At 51.5% G+C, this 14,325-nt stretch overlaps 1 protein-coding gene across 5 annotated transcripts; it reads right to left on the bottom strand.

Moving 5' to 3' along the window:
- Positions 1-3,625: 3,625 nt before the first annotated feature.
- Positions 3,626-12,115, bottom strand: Dnajb5 (DnaJ heat shock protein family (Hsp40) member B5). 5 transcript variants are annotated; one of them, XM_038348130.1, is made up of 5 exons: positions 12,003-12,078; positions 11,264-11,527; positions 8,662-8,906; positions 5,168-5,769; positions 3,626-4,993 (listed from the first exon to the last, which is right to left on the bottom strand). In XM_038348130.1, the coding sequence occupies exons 3-5, from the start codon at positions 8,870-8,872 to the stop codon at positions 4,760-4,762; spliced, it is 1,047 nt and encodes a 348-aa protein (XP_038204058.1). In that variant the 5' UTR covers positions 8,873-8,906; positions 11,264-11,527; positions 12,003-12,078; the 3' UTR covers positions 3,626-4,759. The 5 variants fall into 5 exon arrangements, with proteins under 5 accessions (XP_038204058.1, XP_038204056.1, XP_038204059.1 ...); XM_038348128.1 differs by lacking the exon at positions 11,264-11,527 and having other exon boundaries at positions 12,003-12,115; XM_038348131.1 differs by lacking the exon at positions 11,264-11,527 and having other exon boundaries at positions 11,947-12,079.
- Between the last annotated feature and the right edge of the window lie 2,210 nt (positions 12,116-14,325).

Here is a 14,325-nt window from a genome sequence, read left to right as displayed (position 1 = left end):
AGTATTTTTGCAGTGTATCTTCATCAACTCATATTTATAAATACTGATTGATGTAGGAATCTGATTTCTAATTATTTCTTAAATTTAATTTTATGTGTTTGGGTGTTTTACCTGCATGTGTGTGCAGTGCCCAAGAGAGATGAAGAGGGTTTTGGTTCTCCTGGGACTGGAGTTGCAGATTTTGTGAGCTGTCATGTGGAGTAAGATAAAAAAATACAAATAAAAATATTTGTATCTACTTTTATTTTTATCTGTGTAATTCCTGTGACTAAATTCTCTTTATTTCATGTAGATCTGAGTTACTCCTTAGTTTCCTTTATGTCAACCTGAAGGGCCCTTGAGGAATTTTCAGACATATTTACTGGTGAGTAATTTTCTCAGTATTTACCTAGGGATGTCTTGATTTCTCCTTTAGGATTTTGTTTGAGACAGAGTCTTACCATGTAGCCCCGGCTGTTCTGGAACTCACTAACTAGACTAGACTGGCTTTAAACTCCAAATATCCACCTGCCCTTTCCTCCTGAGTGCTGGGATCCAAGGTGTAATTTTGTTAGTGTCTGACTTCAGCTTTACCACCCTTCAAGTTCCCCTCAAACTTGCTGTTTAGTCCAACCTGGTCTTCCTGCTGTGGTCTCTTCATTGTAGGATGAAAGCAGTGACCCCCATCCCCTGTCTCTTCATTTTTGATAGGTAGTTTTTCTGGGTATAGATTTCCCTCCAACACTTGGATTATATCATATGTGCTTTCTGATTTGAACAACTTCTGATTACAATCAGCTCCAAGCCTTAATGAAGTTGGATGCAATCTGTCCAGCTTTGGGTCTTTTCATTGTTCCCTACACCTACCTGGGATTACTCTTTTATTGTTCTGGAATTGAACAAGGCCTTACACATGCTAGGCAAGCACTCACCAATGATCTCCATTACTGAACATATTAATAAGTTCTCACATCAGATTTGGAGAATTTTCAGCCATTTCATCTTCCTCTTTCTCCTCCTCCTTTTCTTCCCCTTCCTTCTAGTGCTAGGGAATCCAACCCGGGACTTGTGCATATTTCTTACTTTCTCTCCTCTGTTTCTAGGACTTCCATTATTTAAGTTTTGCTTGGTGGTGTTTCGCGGATCAAAGGTTTTCTCCCCCTTTATTTTTTTTCTCTCTATTCTTCAAATTGAATAATTTCACTGACCTATTTTTTTTTTCCTGAGACAGGGTTTCTCTATGTAACAGCACTGGCTGACCTGGAACTCACTTTGTAGATCAGGCTGTTTTCAAACTCACAGAGATCCACCTGCCTTTACCTCCCAAGTGCTAGGATTAAAGGAGTGAGCCACCACACCCAGCTCATTGACTTATCTTTAAGTTTACTGGTTTTTGTCTGTCTTCCTAATCTGTTAATATGCTTATCAAAAATTTTATTTCAGATATTGTATTTTTCAACTCCAAAGCTTCAGTTTGTTGACTTAAAAAGGTCTCTCTCTCTCTCTCTCTCTCTCTCTCTCTCTCTCTCTCTCTATTTTCCTTTCTTCTTTGTGTATGTGTGTGTGTGTGTGTGTTTTGAGACAGTTCTCTGTGTAGCCTTGGCTGTGTATTTTACTTTCTTATATGCATGAGTGTTTTGCTTGAATGTATGACTGTGCAAATCCATGCAGTGGCTTAAGGAAGCCAGAAGAGGGCATACGCTCACCCAACTGTGAGCCAGTTGTGAGAGGGTGCTCTAGAACAGGCTGCGGCTGTGGAGGGCTGGAGGGCTGCAGAGTGCATCACAGAGCGGCAGCTTTCAGCCTCCTCTTTAGAAGGATAGTGGGGATTTGGAAATTCCTTCGTAATCCAATGAGGCCCAGGAGAAGTGAGGTCCAAGTCACAGTCAGAGATCCTGACAGCCAGTGAGCTGAGGGTATGCAGAAACTAAATGTCTGAGTGACTGAGTGACTCCAATGGCTAAGATGGTTCACGGTAGGATAGCCGAGTCTAAAGACATCTTATTGTCATACAAAATGATTGCCATAGTTGTTATTACAGAATATCTCTCTCTCTCTCTCTCTCTCTCTCTCTCTCTCTCTCTCTCTCTCACACACACACACACATACACACACAATCACTCATATACACTAAAAACTTAAATCCAACAGAGATCCACCAGGAAACACTCCCTAGTTTCTTTATTTTCATAAAGTTCTACCCTGCATCCCTTCCTTTCCTTTCTCCTTCCTCTCCTCTTTCTAGTGTGTGTGTGGTGTACATTTCAACAGAAGCTTATCTTGCCTCAGGTAGCCTGTTTTCTAGGATCTCAGGGTCCCGTGGTCCCAGATGTGTGTTCAGTGAAAATATGAAGACAGGACAATTTCTTAGGTCCTGTGTGTTCACAGAGGGGGCGGAAGGAGAATTCTGGTCCAGGACATTCAGATCCTCAAGTTTTAGGTCTCAGGGAAGGCACAAGATAATATTTAGCCTCAAGTGAGACCACTTTAGAATTCCCAATGAAGGAGAGAATGAAGTAGGATTATGCAGGGCAGGGTCCACCCTGCCCTTTGCAGACATCTTTGTGATCCAGACCCCCTGTTTGGGGAGTAGTAGAAGAGCCTCCCACAGGAAGTGGGAGGACAGGAGCCTTTGTCAGTGTTTCTGCACAGGATGAAGAAAGGTCAGAAAGGTCCCAAGAAGCCCAGTGTCCACCTGTGGGGGGGGGGGCAGGCCCAGCAGAAGGCAGCCATCCTGTGCTACTGGGGAAGTGGTCTCAAGACTGTCTTGGGCCTCTCTCTAGCAGTGTGACTGGCATACTTGAAGGTAGCCATATCTGTAACCACAGGATTCGTTCCTACCCAGATCCAAGGGGAAAAGGCAGTGGCTTTTATGTAGTATTAACCAGACTCTGAGATTCAGGGTTGTCTAGCAGGGACAGGCAAGTCAGGTACCAGGACAGACATTCTCAGAAAATGCTGTGATTCGAGGAGTAGCAACTGTGGTTAGTGCCCTTAGCGGAACCCAGATCCCCAGCCAGGCCTGCCAGCATGCTCTAGCTACATTCTTTGTACCCAAACTTTAAAAAAAATTAGTTTTATTATTTTTAATTAATTGTGCATGTGAATGAATGCAGGTTCCTGAGGAGGCCAGGGTTGTCAGGTTCCCCTGAGCCACTGTGAGCTGCTTGATGTGTGTTCTGGGAACTGAACTTGGCTCCTCTGTAAGAACAGGAAGTGCTCTTAGCCGCTGAGCCATCTCTCCAGCCCACTTGGTGGCCAAACCGTCTTTGGGAGTGTGCCTATTCTCGTCAGTCAGAAAGTCCTCCGTTCCCTCCAAGGAATAAAATGTCTCTAATTCAAAGAGAACGTTCAGACAAGTCTGTTAGCTCTCATGTTGACACAGCTTCTGAAGAGAACAGGCTCTGTTTCTCACAGCCAAGGGCATCTTCTCCACAGACAGCTAGGCTGTGGCTTCTAGCTTTGTTGTTTGGGGTATATGTTCCAGAACTCCAAAAAGTCAGAGCTTACAAGAAGAAGGGGTCGGCTTCGGCTTAGACTGAGGTTGCTTAGCTTTTCTGGGGGTGATCAGGGCTCTGGAAGGAGGCTGACAGTGCCCCTGCATTCCTGCCTGCACCCCGGGGGCCCTGCTCCTGTTCAGAGGCCATATTTTTAAAATACTTTATTTTTTTCATAATACTGTCATTACAAAAAAATACAAAAAACTACTATAAAAACATTCAGGGGCTTGTCAAAGTGAGAAAACCTAAAGAGCCCACCCCAGGACCAGCTGAAGCAGCTTCTCCCATCTCCTTCACTATTTGACTTCTGTACAACTGTGGGAGTGAGGTGGGGATCACACAGGTAGAGGGGCTGGAAATCTCCGACACAGCCTCCAGAAAGGTAAGAAATAAGTAGCTTCACATATCACAAAAGTGGGGTTTGGAAGTTTGGGGTGGCTAGACCCTGAGTTCAGAGATGTGGGGAGGAACCTATGATCCTGAATCTCTTAGTGGGGAGTAGCTGCCACCTGACCCCAAAGCCCTTTCCTTCCTGACAGTGGCTGGGAGATGGGTCCTGCCCCACCTCTTAGCTGTAATGTAATCCTTGAACACTCCTCAGAGCAGCAGGGGGAGCGGGCCCTCCAACTCGGTGGGTGTAGGGCAGGGCAGTTGTTGGGGAGGCTCCTGAGTGGTGGTTCACCTCCCTGCCCCAAATGAAAAAGTGTCTCGTGCTCAATGAATGGCCTTGTTCACAAGTAACGACCTCTCCTTCCTATGTCCTCTCCTCTCGTCTCCCAGGGAGACACAGACCACTTCAGGCAAGTGCTTCGTGTGCATGAATACTTGTGGGTTAGTCTTGGACACTACAGACCCGGGGGGGGGGGTCCTTTCTGTCCTCTTTCTCCAGAAACAGGAGGACGCCAAAGGGAAGGGAGAGGAAAGGGTTAGCAAGGCTGAGAGGGAGGAGGACATGCTATTTACAGGCATGGACAAGGACTCTAGATCTTCAAGTAGCACTCAAGTCACTCTCCAGCCCCTGGAGTGGGGACTGGATTCAAAGCTAGTGACAGAAAATTGACCCCTGGCCTGGGCTAGCTCTCCCCACCTCCCTCCCATTCCCCCAAAGCAGCCCAGCTCTGAAAGGGGTTGGGGACAGGAACGTTTTCCTGAAAATCAGTGGCTTTTGTTTGCGTTTTAGAAAAGTGCCAGTGTCCAGTGGACATCCAGCTGGGTCCACATGAGATGGGGTGAGTGTGGGGGTATTGCTGTGGTAGGCTCCAGACTGGCCGGGGCAGAGCCTAGGAGCAGGGTAGGTGCTGCTTAAGGATCTGCCGGGTCTGTGGTGTTAATCTGTCTGGGAATCGAACTTTGAACTCAACAATAAGGTCTCCCCGCTGAGTGGGCACCTTGGGGAAGGGGAGACCCTCCCCACGGAGTCTCTTCACGGTGCCTGGCTTGATTACATCATTGCAGGGCAAAGGGATCACTCGGCCATCAATGGTGGGAATGTTCACAGTGCAGCCACACAGCGCCTGGGAAAAACAAGGTAGAGAGTGAGGCAAAGGGAGGCGGAGGGTGGGGAGGAAGGAAGATGTACACAGGGTGTGGGGGATGTGAGAAAGGAAAGAGATGACTCCTATCAGACAGACAGACAGACAGACAGACAGACACACACACACACACACACACACACACACACGCCCCACCTCCTTGAGGCTGATCAGCGCACTGTAGAGCACATTGGTGCCATCTCGGCGGAAGTGTGCATGAGGCTTGTCTTTGAGCACGAAGACAATGTCGGCTGGGATGTTGTCAGGTGTGGCATCACCTTCTTTGGGGAAGGTGATCTTGGTACCTTCCTTCCAGCCACGCTTGATGACGATGTGCAGGATTTTGTCTTCAGTGCGCACAGTTCGCCCATCAGGGTTAAGGCGCCGTCTTGTGATCTTCATACGCTTAGTGGAGCCATGGTAGATCTCCTCCAGGGACACCCGAAGCTCATGCACCACAGGGGGGTCCTGCACCTTGCGCCGGGAGTACAGCTGTTCTGGGGCTCGCCTTGGACCCCTACTCAGCCCATTGAAGCCAAAGCGGCCAAAGGCACCAAATGGGTCCTCATCTTCATCCACATCCATGTCATCTGGGTCAAAGCCACTGAAGGGCCGAGTGGAGCGGCTGCTGGCAAAGAAGATATCGAAGGGGTTGGAGCCACCAAAGAAGGAAGCAAAGGTGGCATGAGGGTCCCCATGAAAGGTGTAGTGAAAGGAGCCACCGGAGCCACCTGACGTACCACCGCCGGTCTTGAGGCCTAAAGGGGAGGAGAAATTAGGGGCAGTGTGGCCCATCCTGGCCCCAACCCAGTCTTTTTCCCCTGCCCGCTAAGCTGCCAGTTCATGGACCTAGAGAAAGAAGCAATCTTTAACTCCCACAGAGAGGGTAACAGTATAAAAAGTGTTGGACAAAATTAATATCCACTCAATTAACTACATATTTAGGGGCAGATATCTGGGCGTGGTGGTGCATATTTGTAACCTCAATATCCAAAAGACTGGGTAGGGGACTGAGAGTTTCAGGCCAGTCTGGGCCGTGCGATGAGACCTGTTCTCAAAACACAAACCCAGACAACCTGCATCTTGAGATTCCATCAAGCTAGTTAGCCAGTGAGTTGAAAAGATAGGACTAGTGGACTTAGGAGATAGCCTCTGTTATGTAATCCTTCCCACTTACTCAGTCCAAACATGCCTCATAAAAGCTTAGGCAGCTGGCCTCGTATCACATGACAGACTATACCTGACTCCCAAATCCCTGTTTACTTCCCAAGACACACAGAGCTAGAAACAGACAGACAGGTTGACCACAGAGGGGCTAGTGAGTGACCTGTCCTAAATGACGTGTGGACACAATCCAGGAGGAACCCTGCTTTGGTTCTTCATCTTTCCTTAACTGTTGCTCCAACAGGAAAGCAAGAGGTCTCAAAAAACAGGGAAGCTCATTGACATGGAAATGGAAAACGATTTTTCTAGAAAAAAACTCAATTACTTTCTTCCCATACTCTGGTCCCGTGACACACAGCTTCAGAGACTGTCATTCACATATTGTACAGACATAGGCTCCAATGGACCAGCTTCCCCAGAGTTACTTCACACCAGCCCTGCATCCCACAGCTAATGTGGAGCAACCACCACACAGTGGGCTGGCACCATGCAAGGGACGACCGCAGATGCTCTCTCTGGAGTTGGGTCTTGTCTAAGGGACTTGGATTTCTGGGTGGTATTTTTATGGTAGGTGTGTGATGGGGTAGTGGGAAGTATGGGGGAGGGGATTAACACAGACTGATTCAGGGCTGGTGCCCCTCTCATTGAGACTTACTGGTTTATTTAGTGCTTCTGGGATGATCCTAGGGCTTCGTGTGCTGTGCTCTAGCACTAGACTATATTCTTAGCCCTCTTTGAGCCTTTTATCTAAAATTTCAATTGGCCTTGGGAACCTGGGCCTAAGTTATCCTCTTATTTCATGGGACCACAAGGACGGGTTTGGGTTTCATTAGAGAGGCCAAGCAAATAGCAGGCATTCAGGGGCTTGTGGCAGCTGCCTCTGAACCTCTCACCTAAGACGTGGGGTCTGTTCTTCTGTTAAGGGCTAGCAATGAAGCAAGTTTACGAAGCTAGGCAGAGCTTGCTGAGAAAGCAGGAGTCTGGACTGAGAACAAGAGGCGGGTAATTCTCACTGTGGGGACTCTACCACACCACCCCACTTCAAAGAGAACAACTTGTCCCAAGCCAGAGCTGCACACACACTCCGTGCACAATTGTTCTGGCTGGCTGTTGAGGAAGAGGCAGAGCAGACAGAAATAGACCTGACTTTCCAAGGCGGTTTCTCCCTCCTCCAACCCAGAGGTCTTCCCTGGGCCACAGAGATCTACACCAGAACCCAGGGGCCTAGGGTTCGAGTCTGGGTGTTTCCTTCATTTGGGTTTGGGCTTGTATGTTGTGGGGGAGGAAGTTTCTCAGTAGCTTCTCCAGCTCCTTCTCTTAACAAAGGTTACGTGCAGGATTAGATGCAGTTCTGAGACAGGCCACGTGAGGCGTGGCGCCTGCACTGCCTGTCTTCTTTCCCCACTCCCATCCTTCCCATTCTCCCTCCCTACTGGGAGAATGCCGGGGATTCAAGCAGGTGCCTGATCTCTCTGAGAATTGGCAAGCCTAGGAATGATCAGGGAAAAATGGAGTAAGCTCACAGCATGGAGACTAAAAAGAGGGGGCTGGGAAGACAGGGCACAGGGAGGAAAGCGGCAGAGACAAACAAGACACAAAATGAAGAGGGGACGGAAGGAGCATGCTCTTGAGCCCCTGCCTTTAGTGAGGCATGGTACATGCCATTAGCCGGTCTCATTCTAAGCACACGCTGGGGAAGGTGAAGAGGAGGACAGTGTGAGAGAACGGTGCATGTCGTTAGGAGGAAGGGCAGGTCTTCCCAGGAAGGAGAGTCCTCAACTGTGACAATGTCTCTTAATATAGCCTGACAGGTGCCTGTGGCTGGCGGGTGGCAGGCGGGCCCCGAGGGGCAGGCCCAGAATTAGCAGCTACATCATGCCCGGGGGATGTGCTGGGAGGAGCCACGCTCTTAGAGGCTTTATTTGGGCCTTTCCTGCTGTCCGCCCTGTGCATGCCCACCAGCTGCCCTAGGGATGGGGTAAGATGCCAGCAACATCTCCCCTTCCACTCCTGGATCCCTGCCACTTCCTCTGGGAGACAAATCTGTGCTGCTGGCCCAAAGTGGCCAGGGTTTGGGGGATGGTGGCAACAACCATTTCCACTCAGAACTCTAGTGGTTAATTCCCCGCTGTTCAAGGGCCAGACTTTTATGCTGATGAATGTAAATGCCGTCCTCAGAGAGTCACGGCTGGATCTCCCCAACCTTTCAGATCAGCCAATGAAGCAGCGGGGACTTCAGGCAGGACTAATAAGGCTGGGAAGGAAAGAAGGTAGGAGGAGAGGGGGAGGAGGCCTCTGGCTCAGACGCCAGCCTCTCTAGGGCTAGAAGGGGACAAGGGAGGGGGAAGAGATAGATGGGGAGGAGAGTGAGCAGGGACCAGGTAGTGAGTGAGTGGGCTGCTCTAAGGAAACTTGCCTCCTTCAACACCATTATGAGAGCTGGCTCACCTGGGGTCCAGGTTTGGGCAGCTGTACCACCTTCTTACCTTCCTCCCCATACTGGTCATACAGGCTCCGTTTCTTAGGGTCACTCAGCACGTCATAGGCCTCAGCAATCTCCTTAAACTTCTCCTCAGCATTGGGTTCTTTGTTCTTGTCTGGGTGGTATTTCAAGGCCATCTTCCGATAGGCTTTCTTGATCTCATCCTCATTGGCCCCTGACGGGATTCCGAGAATCTTGTAATAATCTTTCCCCATCACAGCCACTGGACCAGTGCTGGGCTCCTTGTTTCTGAAAGAACCCAAGTCCAGTCTTTGGTGCCTTGTTCTCTACAGCCCAGCCCCACTCCTGATGATCCTGCAATCCTTAAAATGACTCCCTGTCTGACCTTCAATAGGTCATGCCTGTTCTCTGGGCCTCTCTCTCCCCATCTGTACAATGAAAGTTTTGGGCTAGATGACGTCTTCCAGTTCTGACATGCTAGGATTCTGTGATTCCTTTGTGGTCCACTTCTTGGGGCTAGGCGGAGGCCCAGACCCTTGAGCCAGCCTGAGGACCCCTGGGAGGCCCTTCTGAGTGAGATGGCTCTGTAGACTGACAGACTCACAGAAGCTGGCGAAGGTCAGCGGACTGAGTGAGGTCACCTGAACTTCGTAGTCTTCCTACGCCACACCTCAGGCATGGTGCCCGGACTGAGGACAGCTGGGGTAGTAGCCCAGGACTGGGACCAGGCTCCAGTCTTCGGCCAGTTGAACCAGGGTATGGGAGTTTGGAGTCTTTTATGCCCCTGGGGACCCTAGATCTCTCTGCCCTTTCTCCCCAGACTATACTAAGCTTCACGTGTAACTCAGATCACAGGATGACTCACAGCCGTTGGAACCTGCTGTTTCTAACACCCTCATCAGCAAGGGGGGCACTGTCTATCCCCCAAGCAGGGTAACAGTTGCCTTCACTTGTTTCCTGGCATCTACGCACTGACGTGGGAATACATGTCTATGTGGCCTAAGCACCAACGGTAGTGAACAAAAGCACCAGAGATAAGGCTTTCTTAAGCCTCGATGCCAGGAGACGGATGGACACCAACCACCTTATCCTAAATACCTTTATTGAAGCCCCTCCTCTACCTGCTCCTACAGTTTAGGATCTGACTCCTCCGATAACCCCTTCTGGTGGGGTTCACGGACACCAGCATACTCTGACTCTTCCACTATAGCCTGCTCTCATCAGTGGGTCTGTGGACAACATGAAGGGAGTGGCCAGATGCTGTTCTTTAGCATTTTTGAGGTGTAGCCAACCCTTGTCAAAACAGGGAGAACCAGAGTCTTTCCAGCAATGTCTGGCAGCCACAGCTGAGGCCTGTTTTTCTGACCCTACTACTTCACAGTAGTGAGGTGTACCAGGTATCCTGGCAGGACTAAGGGCTATGTCGGGGTGAAGCCTCGGGGGCTCCAGGTAGGCAGGGAGAATGGCCTTAGCTCCTGGCCCTATAGGGCCTGCTGCAGGTGGCTAGGTTGACTCATGGCTCTGGGAGTCACCTCACTCTGACAAAGAGAAGTCACCATAGAGGCGGGTACTCCCCCATTTCCCCACACCAGCATGTCACGCCTGTGGGGGAGACAGGAGTTGGGGGAGGCAGAGAAGAAAGAGCATCTGGGGGAGGGCAGCCATTTTCGGAAGCGGCATTAGCAGTCTGAGAGGGAGATGGGGTGGTCTGCCATCTTTGCCTCAGCCCACACTTTCTTTACCCCTGGATTGAAAGAAACCTAGAACAGCAACAGGGTGCCAGAAAACTCCAGCAGGCTCTAGGCAGAGGGGCAAGTAGCATAGCCTACCGGCCCGCCCACCTTTTGTGGTCCTTTCATTACCTCTTCACTGCCAGCTTCCTCCCTGGCATCCACCTGCTAGCTATTCTCAGCCCATAATTCTCTTGCCTCCACAGACACAGGGCAAACTCTCAGGACCTGCCTCCTTTCCCACCTTTCCACCCTCCTTCCCTCTCCCTCCCCACAAGCCACGTGGCAGAATGACAAAGGAGCCCCATGGCATGGCTCTGTCTTTGATGAATGAGGAATATGTTAGGGTAGAGCTAGGAATGAAAAAAAAAATAAGGATAAAAAGCAAAAGGGACTGTCAAGGACAGGGAGGCGTGGGTACTGACAGAGGGGACGAGGGATGACAAAAGGAAATGGCCAAAGTGGAAAACAGGTGACCCATGGCTTGAAAGGGAGAAGGGAGGAACTGAAATATCGGAGATGGTGTGGAAACAAAGAGTTTGAGACAGATGAATGATATAGGGGACAATTCATTCAAACGATCAGGTGAGGTCAAAGGATGTCACAGGGTGAGATGAGGATGCAAGGGAGGAAGGAGGGAGGCAGTGCAGGGAATGGCTGATGTGGAGAATCGACTCGGCATGGGTATGAGTGCCCTTCTCAGGAGGGACTTACCGAAACTTTACAAACCCATTCAGCGTCCACGCTCGAAGTTTTAAGGGCTCCAGCTGAATTTTAAACATCAAGCTGGCTAAGAAGTCTTCTCCCCAGAAGTGTGGGAAGCTCCGGAAAGCTCCTCGAGCCTGTAGTGGGGGTGCTGCTGGGGGTGGGCAGGAGAGCACTGTGCGCTTAAACATGCCCAGCCAAGCCCCTCACCTCTGATCGCTCCACCGGAGCCTGCTTGGGACGCTGTAGCTCTGGCAGCCACCTCCTCAGATTCTCAGAGGCCCTTGCCCAGCAAGGCCTGTCTCGTGCCGCAGGAGCTGGACCTGATCCCCAGGTGCGGAGTGGAGGGAGAAGGTCCAGAGGCCACCTGCTCTCAGGTACAGCAGTGTCTGGCTGAATGTGAGTGGCTGTATGGCTGTGTGACAGTGAGGCTGGAAGTGACAGTATGTGCTTGTTGAGTGGCAGCGTGTGTACCTGTGACAGGTGTGATAGTGAGGGCCTGAGAGGCAGTGAGCTCCTCTCGCCTCTCTGGGGAGGACCTAAACCCAATCTCCAAGAATCTACTCAATGAAGTCACTGACGGGGAGTCTCCTCCTCCGCAGATGGGCGGGGAGGGGCGGGGCAGAGCCGAGCCTGGCCGGGACAAAAGGCGCGGCGGGGAGAGGAAGGAAGGGGGTTCGCGCGGGGGAGGGGGTCGGTGATGTCACCCCAGCTGGCTGGCTGGCCTGCTCAGAAACGCCTCTGCCCGGCGCAACCCAATCCGACCCGACCCAGCCCGACCCTCGTCGCAGACACCCAGCACCTGGCAGACCCCAAACTTCCAGGCCCCACACCCTTATGGCAGAGGAGGCTATGGACCCTCGGTGTCCCCCGTTCCCCCTCCGGCTCCGGACCTGTCTTCTCGACGCCCCACTCCCGGGACCCCCGAGTCCTCGCTCAGCGCCCTCACCGGTGAGGAGCTGCGGGCGCCGCCGCGGTCCTTCTATCAGCCGCTGCCCCCTCCCCCGGCTCCGGCTCCGCCGCCTCCACTCGGGACAGGAGTCGCCTGCCCGCCGGCCGCAGACAGCGGGACCGGGAGCCCGCCCCCACGGCTCCGCCTCCGGGCTTTCCATTGTACTGTCTGCCCGTCACTCAGCTCAGACTCTGCTATGATTGGACATCTCTCAACGAGCGTCCGGGTGATAGCCACCCCTTCTCCACCCCTGTCACCCGGCCACACGCGCACACATTCCGGGCAGTGATTGGTGTGGGTGTGATTGGTGCCCTCCGGGATCAATCAACCACACCTCTTCTCCATCTCGTCGTGTCATTGGTGAAAAGGACAGAGGGCGTCAACTCCAGGCGCCCTTTGATTTTATTGGCTCGTCCCTGTGACTTCGACCGTAGCCAGCGGGGCAACTATATTAGTCCAGTCTCCAGTATGAGGTGAGACGTGCTGGCAACTGCTTGGGTCCAGGGAGAACCTTCTGGAATGAATTCAGCCTCAAAGACCACCTAATAGGAAAACTGCGTTCTCCACTTGGCGGTGACACCAGTCATTCTTTCCTTTCTTCATTTAGGAGAGTCGAAGGAGAGCGGGAATAGTGCACTGGGGGAGGTGTAGCCTCTCTTCTTACCATTTAGCAAATTGTGAGCCAACCCGACCTGGCCTGGTTTAGCCTTACTTTGTCTTGTTCTGGGGTTGACCTGACATGGCTTAACTGTAGCACGAAACAGACCAGGACAGACCTGAGAGTCTGTGTACCCTTGCCACCTCCTCTCTGCACACTATAGTAACTGGTAACTCCAGGAGTGACACCTTCATGATTCTCTGTCCAGCTGCCTTCCGTCTTCCGTGTAGTCCTTTCTCACTGGCTGTTGACTCTCTTAGGAGCGGCCACTTCTCAGCTACTTGGAGTCCACAGTGCCCCTTATAATCAACCTTTCATCTTTGTCTTTAACTTCTTTTTCTTGCCCCCATGATACCCGTCCTTCCCTCACCCCAACATTCTGTCTTTTTCTGTATCTTTCTTACTTTTTTCTTTTGTCTTATTCTTAATTTATCTCCCTATTTCTGTGGTCTGCAATATCACAGCTCATGGCTTTCCCTTTAACTCTTTACCTCAGCTTCTCATGGTCCCCTTTCTTAACACTCTCATACACTGTCACCTCTGCTCCCCCAACCGCCCCCCCCCCGTAAATCATTAAATCTCAGCCCCAGTGTCCCCGATACTCAGAGCAGGCGGGGCTGCGGAGGCGGTCGCCAGCGGAAGCCGCCGCTCCAGCAGACACCGAGCTTGGCGCCCACGTTACTGTCTCCCAGGCCCATCTGTGCTGGAGGGAGCGGGGGTGGGAGGGGGTAATCTGGGGGTGAAGAGGGGGAAGGGTTCTTGGGAGATTTAGTGACAGAGAAAAGGCCTGAGAAAATGCTCTCGTCTCTCATTCTTTGCCAGTTTCAAGAGACAGATTTAGATACCTAGGAGGCCATGCAAGCTGGATAGAACTGTAAACTGAGGCTTGGACTATCTAGGCCACAGATTAGAGCAGGAGAGGGGTCTGGGGATTTGGAGGCAAGGTCTACATATTCTTAACTACCTGTCTCTCCCCGCTGGGCCACCTGGGACTCCTGAGTGTAAAGGAATTTGAGTAGGAAAAGGAATGAGGGTGGGCAGAGGAAGCGGGGTAGAGGAGTGGTGAAGGATGGGAGATGGCGTGATCAGTTTGGGAACAAGCAGGTATCTGGCTGAAGGAGGTGGGATGGGAACTGGAAAGGGGCCAGAGGAAGATAGGGTGGGAGGCAAAGAGGAAGTGAGGGGTGAGAGGAAGGTGAGATAGGCCGGGGCGGAGATTGTAGGAGCAACAAAATGGGACAGAGAGGCCAGGGGGGCAAGAGTGAGGAGGAAGGGATGAGGCAGCGATGAGGGGGGATGAAGTGGTGTGGCATGGAAATGGGCAACGTAGGAAGAGGGGCCTGGGAGTGGTACTGCCCCCTAGGATTTGGGGGCTCTCACGGGACCCCAACATCCTGCAGCTATGTTCCTTTCTAAATCGAGGTCTGCCTCTTGCTGCTTCCAGCCTTGTCCATGTTGCGTCACCTGGCTCTGCCCCTACTAAACTTCAGGGACTCTAGGTTTGTGTCCTTAGGAGTGAGACCCAAACTCCCCTGTCTACATCACCACCGCTGCCCTCTGACCCGCCATCCAGGGCGTCTGAGCAGAGTGCACAGGGCAGCATGGACTGTAAGAACCTGAGTGCTGAAGTCGGTGAGCCTGTTGACCTCGGGAGGCACTCGC

The sequence above is a fragment of the Arvicola amphibius genome, chromosome 11, assembly GCF_903992535.2.
Source record: "Arvicola amphibius chromosome 11, mArvAmp1.2, whole genome shotgun sequence".
Taxonomy (NCBI): Eukaryota; Metazoa; Chordata; class Mammalia; order Rodentia; family Cricetidae; genus Arvicola; species Arvicola amphibius.
This window is presented reverse-complemented; position numbering and strand designations above follow the sequence as displayed.